The 22102-nt window shown below is 39.7% G+C and overlaps 1 protein-coding gene across 2 annotated transcripts in view; it reads left to right on the top strand.

The window, feature by feature from the left end:
* Window positions 1-22102, top strand: part of DIP2A (disco interacting protein 2 homolog A) — a 129295-nt gene that overhangs the window by 84493 nt on the left and 22700 nt on the right. For both annotated transcript variants that reach the window (XM_026107421.2, XM_064515426.1), the window contains exons 13-25: window positions 302-404; window positions 3330-3394; window positions 3693-3786; window positions 4298-4417; window positions 5851-5965; window positions 7076-7215; window positions 16116-16252; window positions 17694-17774; window positions 18258-18385; window positions 19512-19626; window positions 20875-21076; window positions 21593-21702; window positions 21844-21924. In XM_026107421.2, the coding sequence (XP_025963206.1) occupies window positions 302-404; window positions 3330-3394; window positions 3693-3786; window positions 4298-4417; window positions 5851-5965; window positions 7076-7215; window positions 16116-16252; window positions 17694-17774; window positions 18258-18385; window positions 19512-19626; window positions 20875-21076; window positions 21593-21702; window positions 21844-21924 (1491 nt within the window). The remainder of the gene's footprint in view (window positions 1-301; window positions 405-3329; window positions 3395-3692; window positions 3787-4297; window positions 4418-5850; window positions 5966-7075; window positions 7216-16115; window positions 16253-17693; window positions 17775-18257; window positions 18386-19511; window positions 19627-20874; window positions 21077-21592; window positions 21703-21843; window positions 21925-22102) is intronic.

The raw sequence follows: 22102 nt of genomic DNA, 5'->3' as shown, positions 1-22102 counted from the left end.
GTTTCCCTAGAGCTTGCCACGAAAATTGTCATATTGAGTGGTTTTGCTGAGTGAAACTCAAGTTTGGGGATAATTGGCATTTGGGATCCCTGAGACAGTTAAGCATGTGAGGTAGAGAAATGGTCAGATTTCATGTGATGTTAGTGTATACTCTGAACGTAAATACATTTTTTGTGCTAGCTCTTTGGTTCTTTTTAAAAAGTACGTCTCTGTTTTGTAATAAAAAATCTGTTCAGTTCACTACTGTAAATTGTCCATATTTGTTGTTAAACTAATGCTTGTGTAAACTTTGTCTTTTCAGTACAAGACCAGTAAAGAGGGCAGCACAGTGGGCATTACTATATCTCATGCTTCCATGCTGGCACACTGTCATGCACTGACTCAGGCATGTGGCTATTCAGAGGGTAAGTTACAGAGGTGCAGCTTTCAAATGATACTCATAGATGCTTGAATATTCAGAAAAATGATGTTGCAAAATCATATTTACTGCCTCAAAGGAACTTCGGATAGGCAGTGGTAGCTTTAATTGCAAAAGGGAAAGATTAATTTATTTGTTTCTAATTGACATGATGTGTGAAGGACAGTAAGAAGCCATTTGTGAAACAACAATCAATATGTATTATCATTTCTTGAACCTAAGATCCTTACTGATTTTATTCAAGAGTTTGGATTTTTCAGTCTTCATAAATCTGTTAGTCAGTGATAATGGCTATATTGATTTCCATCCTCCTGAAAGCAGCTTCTAAGACTTTTGTCTTTTTGCTGAGAATCTGTTTTTCCTTCCCTAATACCTTTTGAATGCATTGACTCATTTTGGTAGCTGTAAGGGGGCCAGTTCAGAACTGGACTAACCCACCTCAATTTTGTCATGTCTTTTCTCCTGAATACTAGACTTTTTCAATCCCTGCTGAAACTGACTTTTGTTCAGTTACTTCATGCCCTTGTTTTTGGTGGCAGATTCTTAAGGAGGTGAATCTCAGCAGCTCTGAGGGAGTTTGAAGACCACAAAGCTGGATACTGTTTTTAGAAAAGGGCTCCGATGTTAGTTGTCCTCGTAACTGCCTATATGAATTATCAAGTGCTTATTACTAAATATAGTCGTTTGAGATGACCACATAGGGAGTTAGAGGAGTACTCCCAGCAGGGACTGGGGGAGCTTTCTCACACTGATCCTGGAGGCCATTTGGGTAGCTTGGATCTCTTTAAACAGCATTGGCTGCTGCCAGTTAAGCATCCAGATCGGCTGGAGCTGCTCTGACAGTGCCGGCAGGTGTGCTGTGCAGGCAGGCTGGCTGCCAGTGACACAGCGTCTCATCTCTCAGGAAGTTGCAGTTACCAACCTTCCGCTTGATGTCTCTGCTTGGAACTCAATGAGACGTAATATCTTTCATAGTCCTTAGAACTATTCTGCTTTGTGATTCCTAGGAGTGTGACATTCGATCCCTGAAAAAGAAAGTCTTGATCAAAAGAGTCTGAGAATTATATACAAAACCCTTGTCTTGCTTGGCTTTACTGTTCTTGCTCCTTCTGTGATGACCCTGCCTCCCTAAAGCTCAGAGTTATAAATTCCACCAGTGCAAGTCATCGAGCCTAATAACTTGAACTAGGTCTATGATTCTAGATAGCACATTTGAAGGCATGAGCAGATGTTGCTAACTGTGCGTTCTTTCAGTCATTTTTTCCTTCCTGCTTTGGGCAATTGGCTAACTCCCATGGCTTTCCAAATTCCGTATGAGTGGTACGAGAGTGGACGAGAGGTTATCACAGTAGGATAGCTGCCTGGCGTTTGGAATTATCCTCAGAGGCCCATCTTCCACTTCCCTTTTAAGACACCTTCTCATGACAGTTGCCCACTACAAGAAATGTGGGAGATGAGAGGGCACACCCATCTTGGAGGTAAAGGATTTACAGCTGTTGCTGACTCCTGAACGGAATCCTGAAAGTCCAGTTCTGGACTGAAGGAGGCTAAACATCTTAATTTTCAAAAAAATGCATAATACAGATACTAGTCATCAACATTTCAGCTCTTCACAGAGGAGACTGAATTCTCTTGTCATCCTGCAGGACGTTTATTTTTGACATTTCTATCGCTGCATCCTACAGATGCTGTTGTGAGATTTGTGTACTGTATAGACCATACTCAGTGTAAAGCTTTGTCCTTTAGTTTGTTCCTAGTCCCTTGCAGCTTCAAGATTTTGGCCTCAGTAAGTGCTAAATTCAGAAAGAAAGGGGTCTCCTTTTTGATTAATTATGGCCCACAAAAGAATGTCTCCACAGGGCTTTGAAGCAAGTGATAGATCTACTCACTTTCAGTGGTTCTCTTGACAAATAGCTGAGGATTGGACCTGGCACTGAAGTTGTGCTTGGGTTCATCTGTGCAGCCCTTAACCAAAAGCTTTTCCCTTTGAAATCTGTTTGCTACCTGGAAGAATGTTGTTCAACATGCATAACGTGGTAGAGTGTGCTGATCTATCTGGGGACATACGGAGTCACACCTAAAGATGTGAAACTGTCGACTGTTTTCTCCAGCCAATCCAGCTACCTACAGTATGTTTTTCCTGAAGGTTGAAACACTGAGGATATGGAGGATGTGCGTTTCTGTATTTACGTGCTCATGGCTGAGACTAGGTACTTATCACAGAGCACTTGAGTTCTCGGTCACCTGGAAAATGAATGGATACGTGGCTCACTTACTGAAGTATTTTATCTATTGGAAATAGCTGCGTACTTTCTCAAAATTTAAAAGGAGAAATAAAAACCGCCAAAAAGATTTCCTTTACCTGCAGCCATTCTTTATTAGTGATAAGCAAGGTTTTCAGCTGATAATAAAAGCTAGCCCCCTCAAATCAGGCTAAATCTAATGCAGAATTTTGATTCTGTGTTTTAGAACACGTCAGGTGTTTGAATTTCTCATACAAAGCATTAAAGAAAACTTAGTACAGGTATGGTAATATTTCTCACAAAATAATTTTTTCACATATAGCTGAAATGTTTTTGTTAGTGGAAAACTTCATCAGCTGGCATCAAAAGCAAAGTTTTGGTCTGCATGGTTAAGTAAGGTAAGAAGCACCTGAAAATAGTATTATAATGAAAACTAGCTCTTAAATACTGTGTGATAGTCTAATCTATAATCATATTTTAAAGATGATTGCAATAAGACACTTCCAGCTTAAGCAGCCTATTGTTATAGACAACATAGCTTGGCAACACAGCTTTGATTTCCTAGTGGTCTTGCAAGTATCATAGCTACTCTAACAAGTATCTTGGGTTCTTAAATGTTCTGATAAAAGTGCTTCTTACATGTGATCTTTTTTTTTCTCTGTTTTCAGCTGAAACACTAACAAATGTCTTGGATTTCAAAAGAGATGCTGGCCTTTGGCATGGAGTACTAACAGTGAGTATTTGAATTAAAAAAAAAAGTTTGCAGGGAAGGGTGTCTCACTGGTATCAGAATGAGGTCATAAAATGTATCACTCTCCAACTATTTATATTTAGTAGTATAAAATACTACTTTTTTGGTAATAGACTGCACAGGTATAGCTTAAGTTTTTATTGACTGTACACATAGTTTTCACTAGTAGTTAAATGTAAGAGTTAATGCTGCAGCTGTGATTTTTTTTTTAACGGTATTGGTGCATTTTGTGTATTCTTTGAGCCACTTCAAAGTTTATTTTTGAATATTTTTCTCGTAGAGCGTTATGAACAGAATGCATGTCATCAGTATTCCCTATGCATTAATGAAGGTTAATCCACTCTCATGGATACAGAAAGTCTGCTCGTACAAAGGTAACCTTAATATTCTGTCTTAACCCCTCTCTTCCTGGATGAAACAGAAAGCAAAATTAAATTAATGAAAAATCTGTTTGTGTAGAGTGTATGCTCAAATATAAGCCACTGCTATTATCGAGCTTACATCCTTTGCCACCAGTGCATAGAGTGATGCCTCAGCTTTAGGAATCAGATGCTCCTTTTCGGTGTTAGATGTACTGATAGATTCATTGATGAGTGACAAACAGGATCGAATTTTGAGTTGGCTTCTTTTGATAGACTTTTAGGGACAAGTGTGTTTCTCATCTCAATATTTGAATTTATAGTTTCATTGAATTCTAAAATCAAATCCATCTGGGGACACTGACTATTCATGTGTCATAGCAGTTAGACACTTGGCATTTATTTGTTTTCTACTTTTGTAATTTGTTTCGTACATTTAAGTAAATGCATAAGCATATTTATATAACTTTTTGTTTTGTTCTGCATGCACACACAACATAATTGTTGTCTCTTTTTCTATTTTCAGCCCGTGTAGCAGTAGTAAAATCACGAGATATGCATTGGTCACTTTTAGCTCAGAGGGATCAAAGAGATGTCAGTCTGAGCTCTTTACGAATGTTAATAGTGGCAGATGGAGCCAATCCATGTGAGTATGGGTGTGTTTTCTGGATCCATGGTAGTTCTCTGTCCAAGATGAAGTGAAGCTCACTGTAAATTGTGGAAACTGTGCTGTAGGAGCTCTGCAGCACTGGCTGTAGTTCACCTTCAGCAAAAGAGAGAGGGCAGTGGCACTTCTTTGCCAAGGATACTGGAGCAAAACTTTCATACAAAGCATTCTCTTTCTATAAAGAATAGTTGGTAATGTAATTTAAAAGAAATTATATCCTTTTCAAGTAAATCATAATGCAAGTCTCAAAATAGCTGCTTGTGTATTGCATGTAGACACACAATCTTTGAGTTGCAGTGTGTCTGATTCTGTATGTGCCCCAGGGCCTGTCTCAGTGGTGTGCAAGGACATAAAAATTGGAGCAGTCACAACCTTAAATGAAAGCAATGACATCTCTAACTACAGCATGGAGTAGGGTCTTCCCTTTTGCTGTCCATCATACAATGGTGTTTTACGGTAATTTGAGAAAGCAGCTGGAATGATTTTTTTGCCACAGGCATGTATATATGTTAGTTGCTTTATTTTGCTGGTCTCTTACACTGCAAAATCTAGAGTATGTCAGATTCTCTGGAGATGACAGCTGAATGATGAGAGGTCAGCAAGTCATGTTTGCCAAAGATTAAAGCTTGAACTGGTCTTGCTAAGATTATATTTGTTGTAAGCACTGTTTCAGACCTGATGCTTGGAAAGCAGTTCATTCTACAGTAAAATACTGACTGTTCGTGTACTATCAGTGTCACTGCTTTTTCATCACTGTTTGCACTTAGCCATGTGTAGCTGTGTAAGTGTATCTTTCCTTATATCTTTTTTAGTGTTGTACTATGTTATAGGAAGTGACATGAAATTATATACAGGATGATCAGTGAAGTTTAGTGTTTCTCATTATTTTACATGCTATGATTGTGGTCTTGTAAAACACACAGTTTAAGTGATCAGGTGTCATTTTAGATTTTGGCCTGAGTGCTAAAGGCCAGGTAGAGTTCTGAACACAAGTGAAGAAGATTTCTTCAGAGGCATTTAATGTTAATTTCAAATTCTTTGGTTCTGTGATCTCCACAGAAAACATTTAAAGACTGTTCTCAGATGCAGTTACCCTTAGCGACAGAATATTCACTAGATCACTGAAGGATTTTCAATAACGTTGTGTTGCTGAGTGCCACCAGAGAAAGAGGGTAGGCAGTCATGATTTTCATTCTGTGAATGAATTGTCAACCACTATTTTGTCTCCAAAAGTAGCATCTACTAATAGACTGGGATGTCCTTTAGACATTTTGAAAGTGTGTTGTTTTTGTGCAAGATTGCAATTGTATTCGTACAGCTGAACTGAGAGTAAACATAGACTTTGAAATTCTGCAAATCAAACTTCCCTGCCCTTGAGAAAATGTTTCCAATTGTGTGATTGTTCTTTATAGGGTCTATATCTTCATGTGATGCATTCCTCAATGTATTTCAGTCCAGAGGTTTGAGACCAGAAGTAATCTGTCCCTGTGCTAGTTCTGCAGAGGCGTTAACTGTTGCTATTCGCAGGTAATTCTATTTTGCGAGAAACAAACTGAAAACACTTTTTATTATTTAACTGTATCTGCTGTTAAGATGGTCGTCAGAACAGAGTACAACATAAAGATGCCGTAAGACCCAGACAGAGGAGGTCTGAGGTTTACAGATATCTCCTTCAATGAAGAACGTGTATTGAAAAACAAAAACAAAAGAAGCCTTTTTTTTGCTTAACACTTTCTAAATTTTTTTCTTTTATTTTTTATCTACCATTCAGGAAAGTGAGGTCCCATTCTTATTGATTCTGTTGGAGGACTTTTAGAAAATGCCCATAAATCATTATTAGGGTGGGTACTTATATGGTAGGAAGAAGATGAATCTTCAGTCCTTTATACACATTGTCTTCTAGCTAGGGGCCTAAAGGGAAAAACCTTTTTGTAACTGGCATGAAAAATACCGTGAGAGTTCAGGAGATTATAAAGGATGTTCTGAAAAAAGGAAATACTTTGATTATAAAGCTGACATATGGATGGAGTATGCTGGAACTTTTTGACAGTGTTTTTAATCAAAATATGCTGTTCAGAGAACCGATTTCAAGAATACCTGAAACAAAAGGATTTGAGATTTTGCAGAGTGCTTTCTCTGGTGGGAGAACTGACCTTTCTCAATTTAAAAAAAATGCATTTAGAGAACCGTTTTACAAAAATGCTTGGAATCTTTTGTTCTGTTCCAGCCTGAAAGTTGGACAGTTATCACAAAATAGTCAATTCCATTCAGAGATACAGAAATCTGAAGTCCTTGAAATACTTCCTAATTTTTCTGGTGTTCAGAAAATTTAGCCTTCTAATGCTTACTCTTGACTCTTCGTTGCACATAGTAGAACTAAATCCTCTTTGTAACATTCTAGGCTGGGAGTAAGATGTGTGGTGTTTGTGGTGTTTTATTCTATCTCTTTTCTCATTATTCAAATACATTTCCAGTCAGATCCTGACGTAATTTGCTTGAATACTACTCTTGTATAAGATGAGAAACCGTTAATTCTGTTAACCTTAATAACAGGCCTGACAGACTTGCACCATGTTTTTGATGGCTGTATTACCATTGGTCTGCTGCTTCATATCTGATTTGATTTTTGTTTTTCAGACCTCCAGAACTGGGTGGGCCTCCTCCAGGAAAAGCAGTGTTATCTATGAATTGTCTGAGTTTCAGTGTGATAAGAGTGGATACAGAAGAGAAGTTGTCAGTGCTAACTGTACAGGACGTTGGTCAGATTATGCCTGGAGGTAGGAAAACATTTCATGTAGCTTTAATCGTACTCCACATAATTTATCTTTATTTTATAATTGTGCTGATCAAATAAACAAAACTGTCAAATGTTAAATACTGTCAGCATAGTATGGCTTATGTTTTGACGTATCACCTAAACATTAGAAGATGAAGTACTTTTTCAGATAGTTTATTAAAAATCTGCAGTGGAGTATTAACCTACAATAAATATGAATCTGACCATAGGTTTTGGTATGGGCAGTTGCTCTTGGCTGGTCTGCGGTATTGTCTTATTGTTCCTTAATTAGCATTAGTGTTAACTGACATATAGTTACATAATAGCAAATAAAGCAGAGCAAAACTTTTATGAGAGAAGAATAAAAGCCTTAGTAAGAAATGCCATGTACCTGAGATATTTTGTCTCACCTAGCAGTTCTTTCTTTGAGTGATAGTCCATGTGTTTGTACTCCAAGCCACAAGTGCTTGGAGCTGTGAAAGCTCTTTCTTCAGCAATATCTGCAGCGGTGATCTAAGACCGTTTCTGTAACATAGAAATGTACGTAGGCCAAGACAACACTTGTGTTCCTCTCAATCTTCACAATGTGAATGAGAGCAATCTTTTAGTTGAAATCTTTCAATATCTGGCAACAGTTTCCTGATTTTGTAGGCTTTATTTTTATTGCTGCTTTCTTATTTTTATCACTTAGCCCTCCAACATTCCAAGACCTAGCTTTGAAGTCTTCCATTTTTGAACCTGATACTAAGTAGATGTACTCCTGTCAGGCTCTCTGAATTGCTGTAGAGTCTTTGTGAAGCACAGGTTCTATTTGATGCTGGAGATGCAGGTGTTTCCCATTAACTTGAAAGTTCAGGAAGCAGTGGCTTTGGGTTTTTCTCTTGATAAAGCGCCACACTTGGAGTTCCAGACTGTGGACATCCCAGCAGATTGGTGAGCCTGAATTAGGCTCAGATCCTTAGTAACATCTGTTCAGACCTCTTTACTTCCTAAGGTAGCTATGGGCATTGTTCCCCAGCCCCATTAGGTGGATTGTAGCAAAAACCTCTTGACTCTTCCCTGTTGTCCTCCTCTGAGGCTGGAATCGTGTATTGAAATTTAGGACACCCTAAAGAAACTTAATGAAATTAAAGTGCCAAACCAGACAAAAAATGGTGGTCAATGACTGGGCTCTGTCTGTGTGCCGAAAGACCACTTGGTGCTCTCTACTCTAGTACTGAAGGTTGCAACATAAAGCTTGACCGTATAGGATTCCCTGGCAGCATCTGTCCGAGAGCACCAGCAGCTTCAAGCCCTGTCCTGACTTGGGCTGGGTGTACTTGGAGAGGATGAGATGCAGATTTCTTGGAATTCTCTTTGCTCCTTTGGGTCTACTGCGTGGTGTCCAAAGAACCTGATTCATTCTGGCCATGCCCTTGGCACTTGTGGCTTTGCTGTTCTTGGTGCAGCCTCATTACAAACCTCATGCTACGCTGAGATATGATTCCAAAGTCCCCCTCCTCTGTAGAGCGTTTATTCAAGGTAAGGAAGGATGAAAGGAAAAGCCATTTTCTGCTGTTTCAGCAAGCACCTCTTCTCTAGACATCAAGGCCCTCCTATCAGTAAGAGAAGGCAAACACCTCTCTAGCATGCTGATAAAAATCTCAAGCCATCTTGTAGAAAATCATGCTGATGTTGGATCATTTTCCTCATTACTCCCAGAAGCATTTTGTCACCAGTAAGGATGATGGTAGTTATTCCTACCGAGCTTAAATTCAGGTTCAGAAATTTGTCCTGCTACCAGTAAGAGGCTAAGCAGAATCTCTGCATCTCAGGCCCTGACTGGCCATATCCTCTGTGCATAAAGGGAAAGAAGCCCTTGGTAGTGAGATTCATGCCTGACCTACTTATTTTAACTGCAGAACTTTTGAACATCTCTACTCCGACCCTCAAGGTAGATGGACAAGGCAAGATATCCGCAATGCTCCTTTGGGAGCAAGGGCCTTGTGTACAGCAGAAGGATTTTAAATACGCTCCTAGGTGTGTTTCACAGGATTGTATGCATTCTGCAGATCCTGTTGGAGTTCAGTGTGCCAAGTGTCCTCAGGCAAGTGGCCTCTGTGTTGGTCACAGACCAACAATCCTACACAGAAAAATCCTTGTGTTCAATTGATTCCAGCAGTTACTATTATGTCACCGTGTTCCTTTCTTTTCTGCTCGTGATCCTTGAGCATGCTCTCACATACTTCTGACATCACAGACCTGAGTCAAGATAGCCAGGCCAGGTAATCTACAACACAAGAATTTCCGCTTCAGCTTAAACTCTAGGAAGTAATGCTGTACAGGTAGGCCAGGGTGAGTGCAGCCATCAAGGATAATGACTATTCATCATCATATGACCTGAATGTGAGAGGATGCTCAAGGATCCTGAGCAGAAAAGAAAGAAGCATGATGACTTAATCTGGCTTAATGGGTTCTGAATTTCTTCATCTGGAAGTTCAAATTCAGGTTCTCAAGCTTAGCCAGCCTCCTTCTGAGTCTTTCCAGACAAGACTGGCTTCTGTGTCTGAACCTGCAGAACGGTTATTTTTGCACTTCAGCCGGAATACAGATGGCCTGTACTACTACTGCTATCAAGTTTGGCTGTTCAGGCTATTGACATCCCCTTGGACTCCATCAAAATTTAGCTGCATTCACAATTATTTTCTCCTGCTTTGGTTATTGATTAGTCTCAGGAACATGGTGGCAACAAGTTTGCATTCCTTTCAGATAGTTATGAATCATTTAGTGAACTGACTGGAGTTGAACTTGGCATTCATCCAGCATTTAAAATTCAGAAAAGTGGTACTTGATTCAGCCTCAGTTAAAATCTTTGGATCATTTAAATGCATGAAGATCCTCTTCCTGGCTTTGCTGTTGGCTTGTTCTCTGAGTGAAGAGTGCTTGGCTGCACTAGGGAACATAGCAACCTTGTAGTTATGTTTCACCTGATGCTCCTCTTCATATCCAAGTATTACAGCTGTAAGCTCACATGGATAATCTTCTGTAGTGTGTTTGCTCAGTGAGCAGATTCAGGTCTGCCTTAGGATGTTGGAAGAATTATCTGCATGCTTGTGGGTAAGTCATTTCATCTTCCTCTTCCATGCAGGTTGCAAATGCTAAATGTGTCCCCACCCTTGTGAAATGCACAACTGGGTAGTTTGAGGGATCTTTGACAAATAAACTCCTTCTTCACTGTGGAATGTTTTAGAACGTTGTCAGGACCCTTCTGTCCCATGTGTTTTAGGATGCCGTTTACAGACAATTGACAATACCAGCATGACTTTCTGTGTTAGTAAGCACCAAGGAGTGACATGTCTGAGGGGAGAATAGTCACCAGTGTGTATCCATCTACTGTCTCAAAGTAATGTGACTTGTCTTTGGCTATCGCTATTTGAGAACATAGTATTAAGTGGCAGAAATACTTGTAGATTAAGCCAGGGTTGAGCAACTTAATGAATTGACTGTTTTTAAACTCTCATATTCATCAAAACGTTAGTATCTAGGGCAGATTAGCTTCAGTTTGACAAAACTGCAAAAATTCCATCCTCGAGGGTACATATTAACAGCAATGTCTCTGTACATTCCTTAAGTTAGAACATATACAATAGAGTGCTTTCTAGAGGACAATCCAAGTATTTTATTCCCTGTGAATGTCTCTTTAAAAAAAAAAAAAAAAGCAAGAGGAAAAAGTTTTCAGATGAGGGAGAAAGTAGAAAAACTAGCAGTCGTTTATGGATGTGTGCAAAAGAAAGTAAGGCAATTAATGAATTTTCAAATGAGTCTGCATGTACATTCTAATAGTGGATATACTTTTGCTTTGCCTTATAAGATTTAAGCTTTTTTCTTTGGAGTATTCATGGATGATGTACTCTGTCCCTTCTCACTTGGTGTTTGGCATACAGGAGAGAACATATTCACCACCATTTCTTTTCCTGCTGCTTGATGAGTCTTACTTTTTGCCTGTTTCTATTTTTTCTTTTCCTTTGATTGCAGTGCTTTCACCGAGGGCCTAATTTGAATCTTATGCCACCCCAGATGACTGTGATCTGTGTTCTGACCCCTACTGAATGTGTTTGTAATGTCTTGGAGACAACTGCGTGCCTTAGTCACTCAAACATCCTATGACAGAGGAGCTCACATTCCCGAATATTTTTGTGTTGAAGTGTGCTGTGAAAGTCATCTTCCAGCCTAGAGCTTCTAGTCATGCTGAGGTTTGTTCAGCCAAGTCAAATGCTTCTGATCTCAGTACTTGAAGATCCCTGGTGTAGTTTATTCAGGAGCCATCTGGCTAAAAGGTCATGGCTGAAGTGTCTACTTTTGCCCTCATTTTCTTCAGAACTTTCTATTTGTTCTGAGATATTGTGGATCCACCAAATTACGGTTGGATCTTATTCAGCAAATGAGGCAGGCCCCTCAGCACCAGCATAAAGTCTTACGTCACTGCTGTGTAAGCCATGGGTCACTCTTGATGCCCAATCCTCTTCAATTGCCTTGGCTGTTCGCTTTCATCACCTACTGCAAATGCCAGTCACAAAAGTCCCCAAGGACATGTAAGTATCCACGAAGAAATGTTCCCATGAAAGATCGCATGGGAATCCTTAAGAGAATCTAGTATGCATTCCCCTGGGATCTTCTCTGCAGTTCCTGGAGGGAAGATGTTCTGCCTCACATGTTGACCACCTCAGCTATTTCTCACACACTGCCTAGGGGGTTCCTGTCTGGGAATCAGCCTTGCTAAGAGTAGTATTTGGCTCATCACAGTCCTCAGTTCTTTTTTCTGATTGGACTGGTAACGGTGCTAGTGAGAGTACCAAATCACTCTTCCTCTGCCTGTTTTGTGTCTCCAACTTCCCCATCGATTGGGATGTGATTGGCATGTCATCTGTCATCTTGGAAACATGTTATACCTTATGTTTGGACTGGGAAGTGAATGCTTAGCATACTCAGTTGAGTCTGCCTTGCTCCTACGTTCTGATTTGCCATTTTCATTCTTCTGCAGGGATCCTTTTCACATTCTTTCTTTGACATGAGGGTAACCCTCTCTTGTCTAGAAGACCTATATCCCCTTTGTAGGGATATCCTATGCTAATGCAGGGTAATGGAAAGACTGCTGCAGCAATTACTTTCTTATGCCCAAGCAGAAAGGTTTGGGTCAGTGCCCTCTCTTAGGCTTCTGCAAGATGAACGTCAACTACTACATCTACAGTTTCAAGTTCTGGCTGGTAACTTTGTTCAATACCTTCCCAGAAGCCCAAGGAGAATGGTTCACATCTCTCAAACCACAGAATGCCTACTTAATGTCTCCAGTTTGTGGATGTCTTAGATGTCATTGTTTTCTCTGTCCGTGGCTCTACAAATGTTTTCCCAGATTCTGGTAGCTATCATGATGGATCTTCGTTACAAAGAAATCTGGTTCTTTCATCTCAGTGCCTGATTTGTGAAAGTTGTTGTTATGGGACTACTTTGTGATGCTTTCAGTCTTCACCCTAGCTTGTGAATGTGAAGAAGCAACATTTCATTCCCACTCAGTCTGCAGAATTTATTGTAGCGAATTATAGTTTTGTGTGTTCCACTTGGCTTCAGTCTGCCACATGATGGCACAACAGCCTTCCAGTGCAGAACCACTTCTCTCGAGGATCTGTGGGAGTGTGTACAGTTGTGATGAGATGTTTTCTTCAATTTAAATCCTGTGCTCTGAATGCTTGTTGGAACCTCCCTTTGAGTCTGAATTCTAGATTGGACCTCCTTTTGATTCAAGATACTTATTCATTCTTGTCCAGAAAGCTGGCTTTTTCTTTTTGTTTATGCCTAGTGCTGCTTTTCCTGGAAGAGGGAGAAAGATTCAGGCCCTTGCAATGGACATCCCCATATGCTGTTTTCTTCAAAGATTAGATTTCTCTGGAACAAGTGGTGGTTTATCCTAGCCTTTTGGTATTTTTCCTAAGGCTTTGTGCTTCTAGAGCAAATTGTGACTTATACTTCCAATACCAGGAGGGCCCTCTTGGTTTTATTCTCCTTGACCCAGGCTGTCTAGGAAGGCTTCTTCATTACAAGAAGATCATGGAGCTCCTCTGCTGGCATGCAGTAACAATCCAAATCGATTATCAGCTGCATACTGTTCCGCTATGAAAACATGAAAGTAGAGCAGGAGAGCACTTTCTAACACACACCAGGCACCTTTGGTAGTAGCACGGCCTGGTGTTTCCGTTCCAGTCATCTGCTGCGCAGGTGTCTGACATTCTTTTTGCACTCGGAGTGCTGTTCTTGAAACATCCAAAGCTGATCCAGTCTTTGGTAGGGCACTGGTGCAGTCATTTGTTTGCACGATAGGATTCTGATCCTCTGCCAAAAATTTCATGGCAGGGTAACAGCTGAGAGTCACCATCTGTAAGAATGTACATGTGGACTCATTTGAAGAAAGCTTTCTTGCCAGTAATCACTGTTCTTCGTGAAGTGTAGTCCACATGTACATTCCTGTCCCATCTGCCTTTCCCTTCTCTCTAATTCTTTTTCAGATGCGATGCTGTTGAGAGAGACTGAAATGGTGGTACATGCACTCTCTTGTATATCACACACGAAGCAGAAAAAGAAGAGAAGCAAGAGTATACACTCTACAGATATTGCAAGAGGAAAACCTTGCAGTATCACTTGGCAGGGCAGAACTATGCTTGCTGTTAGAATGTACATGTAGACTACATATATCACACACTGGTTACTGGTAAGTATTTTTTTTTGACTTGATCAGGATGATAGGATTGTCTCTGGGCTTCATGGATGGAGTATCATTTTAGAACTGAGAGCTAGTCCGTTGCTTTTTCCATGTTTGTGAATGAGTTGAGGACTGCAGCATTCGTGTATGCCTACAAATTGTTGTGCTGTCTCCAGTTACTAATACTTTGTTCTGCATCATTGTTTAAGTATTATAGATAATTTGAGTTAATCTCGAAACTGTTTTGTGCAGTAATAAAGTATTTGTTCTGTTTCAATTTGCCATGAATTTTTAAACTGCCTTTTTTCAGCTTTCTCCTCCTAAATTGCAAAATGAGGTTGTGCATGACTAAATCATGAACTGATGGTTTGTACTGTGTAATTTAATTCCAAGTTTCTAGTTCATGCACGTCACTTTCAGCAACTGTTGTTCTACTTCAGACTTGGCCCTATTCCAGAATTTTGGAATATCTCCTTATTTAGTCACCACAGATTATCACTGCGTGGTCCTGAATACAATAAATGCTGGGTTTTTTGATAGATGTAATTTTCATGAGACCAAGATAATTAAGAGGTTGATCTACTGGTAGGATATATTACTGTCTCTCCTGTAGAGATACAAGGACTGAACACCTCTTTGAGACTTAACATTGCACCTAAGAGCCTGTTCTGCCAGCAGACTTGGTTTGCAGCAGAGCTGGCTCTGTCGTGTGTCATCAGTATCAGATGAAATGTGCCACTTTCTGTTTGTGATTTCTCTTGGTGCTGGTTGAAAGGTGGCAAAAGTGAGGGCTACTGTCTATTGCTTAAGGCTGACCGAATTAGAATATAGTAAGGCACTCCTTCATAACAGCTGTTGTTAGCCTTATCTGAGCTTCTGATATATGCTCCAGGGCCAAAACAGAAAGACCGTGATACAAATAAACCATCTAGATGGATTTCTCATACCTCTGGGCTCTCGCAGTTAGGCAGTGGAGAGGAGGGGCCTGGGGGGAGTGTCTAACATACTGTACGTGACCGCAAAGTGCTCTGAGAATCTGAGTTGGAAGCAGGTGCAATGCAAGAGGGTGGAGAATTGATTTAAGGCGTAGCCACTGTTTTTTAAAGGCTCTCTTTATTTCATATTGACCCGGATAGGCTATTCTTATTTCTTTGTTGATCTTAACATCTACATGCGAAGCTGAACTACCTTGCTCCATCCTGCCCTCTCTTTCCTTCTCCTGTTTCCTTTCCCCTTGGGGCTGGGAAAAGACAAATCCACACTGCTGTAAGCAAGGGGTCCAGTTAGCCAGAGAAACGTCTAAGACAGCAGTGGCTTCAGAAGGTAATATGACCAGTGGCTGCAGCAAGGGTCAGTGTAATACTTGGTTTACAAGCATGTATATCCTAGATTAAAAATATCTCAGCGTGGGAAAAATTCTGAGATTTTAGAAAAAAATTGCTAGAGATAATAGTTGTAGGAGCTTTATGAAATGGAATTCTCTAAATGAGTTGAAGAAGGTCATCAAACTGCAGATAGGAAACGGAGAATATGTAGTCATGGGAGTATGCTCAGAAAGGGATTCTGCTGGTTAATGTGAGATGAGCTGTCTTATAACATGGTCTCCAAATAACTTTTCGAAGATCGACCTGCTTTAAAGGAAGATAGGACATAATGTAGAAAAAATCATTGACCTAGCAGTGGAAGAATAAAATTGCTTAATTCTCTCCCCATTTCTAATGTATTTTTCACGTAACTTAATGGATGACACAATGAATACCAATGTGTGCAATAGTAAAATGAAAAGAATTGTAAGCTTGTAATTGGTATCTACTCATTTTTCATCTTTATTCTCATTTAGTCCTGTATTTGATAACCATCTGCCTTTATATTGAAAAGCAATCACTCCAGTTTTGGCTTCAGTTGCAGCTGAGGTGTCTAGGCTGTGAAACACTGTTTAAAGAAAAAAAAAATTGTATTTGAGAATTTGCTTCGTTATCTAATCTTGGTGAATACATTACACAGGCTGTCAAAAAGATAGATAAAGCTCTGTTGCATGCTGTATTTTTGCTGTAGCTGATAGGTAATTGCTATCAAAATCTTGTCTGCCTATCAGTAGGAAACCAATCTGTGTCAGTTATTGAAACATTCCTGTGTTGTGATTTTGCTGCCTTCTTTTCTTCACCCTTTAGCGAATGTGTGTGTTGTGAAGGTGGATGGGACTCCTTATCTATGTAAAGTTGATGAGGTTGGAGAAATATGTGTGAATTCAGGTGCGACTGGGATGGCGTATTTTGGCCTCCTTGGAATCACCAAGAATGTGTTTGAGGTTTGTATTTCTGTATTTGTTTTCATTGATACAGCTTTAGTAGTTCTCTTGCAAATAAACTTATATCTATCTGCCTTTAGCTTACTTTTTTTAGGTTATTAATAAAGAGCCATGGCAAAACAGAGTTTGCTTCATTCTGCATGTCAGAACTTGAATTTCCTTCTCATATAACCAAAATACAGAGTGCCATCAGCAGTCAATCAGCTACTTCTACATTCTGTAATCCAGTTTCATGTGTATGTTATTTAAATTCCTCTTAGTTCTATATTAACACCACAGTCTTACGTAAAGTTACTTGGAGACTGCTCAAGTTTGGTGCACAGCTTGGGACATAGCTTTAGAATTCAGTCTGACATTCACAAGCTTCTTGGTACAAATCAGTATGCATTTGTTCAGATATGATGCATTATTTTCAAATAAGCTTTGTTTATGTATTGCAAATAGTATGTACTTTTCAATAGGAACTTGAAGAATAATAAAACAGTATAATAACCACTATAAGTGTTTATTTGCTGTAATGCTTAGAACACTGAACAGTTTGTAGTTCAGTGCAATGTGAAATTATGTTCCTAGGTGGATTGAAGAAGAGATGTGGTAAGGATGACAGAAGAACAGTCATAGCCTTATAGTTTGTCAAAATAAAGCAAAAGCATTCTTTCTGCCCAGGTTTTTCCTCACAATTGTACCCCACTGTTATATTTTCCGTAGCAGACATAACCTTTTCCCTTCTCCACCCCCAAATGAAAACACAATATTTTCTGGAATTCTACCAGAGAGATGAAATAAATCCTGTCCACAGTCTTCACTTTCAGAAAAGCTCCTTTTGTATATTTGCCAAAGCTCAGCACTTTAATCAGCTTAGCTTTCTGCACTGTCATTAGCTCATGAGAGAACTGGTGAGAAACTTGAGGTAATGAGATAGTCAAGAAAATAAACAGCAAGGAAACCAGGTGAGCAGATGAGAGGAACTTGCTGGTGAACTCGCTAATTTTATTCTGGTCCTCTGTTGTAGACTGCTCCAGAACTGCAGCAAACTTAACTTTCCCAAAGTCTGGATAATGCAGCATTTGTCACAGTTGAAGTGGTTATACTTAGATACCTATCTCATAAGGGGACCATTAACAGTAGTAACAGACTTTTTGATTTAGTGCTGTAGTAGAGCAGAATATAAAACCAGATTTAAAAAGTGGTATGGCATCTTGTTATGAAGGTTAAGTAATTGAGAGAAGGATAGGAAAGAAGGCTGGTGCAGAGTTAAGAATCGGTAATGTTTGTTATTCAAAAAGCTATCGTTCCTGCTAGCCGTGGAGGTGAATGCTGACATCAGTTGGGTAATTCAGCTGAATGTAGAGCTGTGATAAAGCAGAGGCAGAAAGCATTTTAACTTCACTTTTCTTAGTAATACTATGAGTGTCTGAATACTTTTTCTGTGTGCTTCCAGGCCATTCCAGTGACAGCAGCCGGCGTACCTGTTTCAGATCAACCCTTTACAAGAACCGGATTGCTAGGCTTTGTCGGTCCTGTAAGTGTGAATGAGTCGCGTTGGCTCAATTTTGTCCAGCTCTAAGTGAACACCCGAGTGAACTGATGTGCAGTGAAGAGGACTTAGGAGGCCTTGGGGAAACAGAATAGAAAGGCTGCTAGGATAGCTCACAGATGAAGTGAAGCTAAACGTGAAATAGGTTAGCATCCTTCTTCCAAGCAAGCAGTATTCATAGATTTTTTTTCAATAGCAGTCAGCCTGTATCTTCTGACTGCCTCCTGGTTGGAGCCAGCCATGGGGATCCTGTCTCAAGTAGATGGTGTACGTGTCCTATGTTGAACAGCCTGTGTCAGCAGCTAGCTGTCTCCTTTGTGATCGCAGATGCACTCGACAGAATTCTTTATTGGGGATAGTGGCCTCACATGGATCTTGAATATCATTGTGCTTTAGTCAGGCATACATTGCAGGAGTTTTGGGGGGGCTTTTTCTCCCTCTTCATTTCTAATTCTGTCTCCTTTTCAGGACTATTTGGTGTTTGTGGTGGGAAAACTGGATGGTCTGATGACAGTCGGTGGCCGCAGGCACAATGCAGATGATGTGGTAGCCACCGCGTTGGCAGTAGAACCAATGAAGTTTGTCTACCGAGGAAGGTGAGTATCTTAAAACATCACCACCATTAGTTCCTTTTTGTTGTTGTTTCTCTCACTCACACATACACATGATCTACAATTATCAGACTATGCGAATTCTGCATGTGAATTTTTACATGTATATTTTACAAGAAAGGTGGCATAAGGTTGTATACTATGCCATTTAAGAGAACTTTGCTGTCCATGCTAACCTGGAAGGCAAAAATTGACAACCTGATTTGTGCATATTATATTTCTGAATAATGTAAACTTACTTTCCTGTAGTATAAACATAGATCTTTAAGCTCCTATTTAAAACTTTTTTCCAAATATTTCTCAAGACAGTCAAGTGAATCTTGCTACAGAATATAAAACACAAGTCCCTTTGCCCACATGAGTCCTTCTCTGCAGAGTGGCCTAGGAGAAGAACTTTGCAGCATATTCTAAAGAGCAAACTGGGAGTGTTTTGAGACTTCGGAAGGACTTTCAAAGACACTGTTGTATCACCACCCTTACTGCTCTTCCATTGAGGGTCATTCAGTTTGAGTGTTTTTTTCTTCTGTGACTGTGGCAGTGACACAAGAAACTATTACTGACTTTAAAAGTCAAGCTTCCCTCATTTTTGTATCACTTCTGCAGATCACATATCTCAAGTATTGGCATATACCTGGTTGAGGCATTATTAATATTTTATCCCAGGATATGTAGGCTTAAGACTAATTTAATTTACCAAGGGGAGTACTTGTCAGTGCAAGTATTGCAAGATATGATATCCAGTAATATGGCACAGTTCTCTTACCTCCTTTCAGGAGAGAGGGTGGTAGGTAGGTGCAGCAAGGTTAGTGTGCATGGTGGAGGTATATAGGAAAGGTTTGCACAGCCCCTGCATGTATGGAACCTGCCTGTGTTAAACACATACTACATTAGTGACTGCAAATTCACTTGACTCCAAAAGAAATAAATAGCTGTAATGCACCCACATTTGTCCTAAATTTGTCCATGATTTTGTGATAATCTGGCATGAATAATGCTTGTGTCTGTTGAAACATAGTACCTCTGAAGGTTTCAGTCATTTTCACATTATAATAAGCCATGCTATGTTCATCATATGTTGCATCCTATCATTCTTCTGTCCTTTGTGTTTTAGGATAGCAGTGTTTTCTGTGACCGTTTTGCATGATGATCGAATAGTGCTTGTGGCAGAGCAGCGCCCTGATGCGTCAGAGGAGGATAGTTTTCAGTGGATGAGCAGGGTTCTACAGGTAGTCAGATCTGTCCTTTCTCTCTTTGCAGGTGAATAAGGCTAATGTATGAAATGAGAATCTTAGAGCGTCTTTTTTCCATAAGAATAAACTCTCAGTATAACTGCAAACAGCTGTAATAAGCTGACTTCTGAAAGTATTTCAGGGCTGACAGTTAAGCAAAGTTTATAAAAAGTAAGATTTTCTTTCAAAATGTTTTTGACTTTATACTGCTAGAATTCTTAAATTCCTAAAGATGATAGTTTGGAGGGGGGGGTTGTTTTTGTTTTTTTAATTATATGAATTTCTGCTGCTTTCATACTGTCTGGGAGAGTTAAGTGCCTGAAAACTTTTCAGGGAATGTTGTGCCTGGTATAAAAACATACCCTAAAAATCTTTTTGTATCACCAACTTCCTCATTTTTGATCTCCTACAGTAAGCACTGAAACTTTTTTCCCTTGATTGCATTGTAGTGTTTCTTTGGCAGGGGGAAGAATTCTGGCAGCTGCATTTTAGATAGCAGAGGAGTACCTTCTCTGCTCTGACTACCATTAACAAGAGTAGCTGCTTTGAGTAACTTTCCCCAGTAACATTTGAGGATTTCAGAATTAATCAATCAGTTCTAAGGAAGTGAGAGAGCAATTGTGGGAGAAGAATCAGATGAGTGGATTATTGAAGGGAGGATTAGAGAGAACAATGTAAGGGGAGATGCCTTTTAAGCAGAAGACAATTCTGTAATAATGATTTCTATCTAATATTGGTTTTATAACCTTCAGAGATTATACCTGATAATAGAAAGACTAACTTTCACAGTGAAAACAAAATTTTAATTTTGTTTTTAGAAGTGTCCTAGCTGAAATAGACCCTAGGTTTTAGGCAACAAAATGTTTTCCTCCCTATTTTTGTGGTTTTATGTTCTACTGCACTTTTGTGATTGTGCCATACATGCTAAATTTGCTGTGATATTATTTTGGCTTTTTAAAAATCTCTCTGCACTTTTTGCCCACTTTTAAGAGACTTTCCTAATCCCTGATGTGCAGGTGGCATCCCCTTGATAGAGTGCACAAGCAAAGTCCTGGGTCTGCTCCTGCTCCCATTGAAGTCATGGCACAACTTCTATGAGTTCAGTGAGTGCAGAATTGGACCCTTTATTTGCAAATTGTGGTGCAAGTAAAAATTTTAATGTTATTACATGACTTGAATTCAAATTCTTGCTTTAGCTACCTCCCAGGTTATAATGTAGAACGTATTTCTTTTCTTTCTATCAAGGCAATTGATAGCATTCACCAAGTGGGCGTCTACTGTCTTGCCTTGGTGCCAGCCAACACTTTGCCAAAGGCTCCACTTGGAGGAATTCATATTTCAGAAACCAAGCAGCGGTTTTTAGAGGGTGCTCTGCACCCTTGTAATGTCTTAATGTGTCCACATACTTGTGTTACTAACCTGCCCAAGCCTCGACAGAAACAGCCAGGTGAGTAAACCCGAACATGTTGCTTAGTTCTGCACATCTGCTCCTGAGGGCATATGTGGAGTGTGATCCAGAGGTACAGTGGCAGCTCAGTGCTGCGTGTGTCAGGCGGCTTTAAGCCTCCTAACCTGGCAGAGCTAATGGTGTAGTCACCGCAGCACAGAGCTCAGCAAGGGCTTTAAGGCCTGACTGAAATCCTAGATAAATGCAAGGACAGCCAGCATGTACCAATTTCATGCTTCCATAGTTGTAAATAGTTCCTGTACTGGCCATCTTACAAAGAGCTGTAATTTACGGAAGTACAGACAGACCTGAGTCAATAGTTGACTATTTTAATGTACCTTATCTACTCTCTCTTGTTCCATGACATATGACTTTGGAATTTAGCTTGCTTTTTTTTTTTTTTCAGATCTAGGTTGCATGTGTTGTTATATGAATCTACAGGCTGAACTATCAGTTACTGTATGTTCCTTAGATTGTTTTTTGTTTTCTCATTTTGTACTGTTTTTTAAAATGCAGATGTTGGTCCTGCTTCAATGATAGTAGGAAACCTTGTTGCCGGAAAGAGAATTGCACAAGCCTCAGGGAGAGATGTTAGCCAGTTGGAAGATAATGACCAAGCAAGAAAGGTAACACTGATTTCCTGGTAGTATTAAATATTTGAATCAGCCTGTTCAGGATGAGACAAGGGCAGTTAAGGTATTTTGGTGAAATTGAGCATGATACATTTTGAGTGAATCTGAGTATTTTTTGTTCTTTTTCTGTTTCAGTTCCTGTATTTAGCAGACGTTCTTCAGTGGCGAGCCCAGACAACTCCAGACCATCCTCTTTTCCTGTTGTTAAATTCCAAGGTGAGATGCACTTTAAGCCTTATTTTGTGATCAGTACGTGATCTTTTGGATTCCAAGCAAGTAATAAATAGAAGACTTTTCCCTTAAATGTGTCAGATTTTGACAATGTAAGATGTCATGGTTTTGAAGCAGACATAAATTATTGCTAGTTACCAAACAGTTAAATTTTTACTCTGTA

Source organism: Dromaius novaehollandiae, chromosome 7 (genome assembly GCF_036370855.1).
Source record: "Dromaius novaehollandiae isolate bDroNov1 chromosome 7, bDroNov1.hap1, whole genome shotgun sequence".
NCBI classification, from domain to species: domain Eukaryota; kingdom Metazoa; phylum Chordata; class Aves; order Casuariiformes; family Dromaiidae; genus Dromaius; species Dromaius novaehollandiae.
The sequence above is the reverse complement of the archived record's forward strand: the minus strand, read 5'-3'. Positions and strand labels throughout refer to the sequence as shown.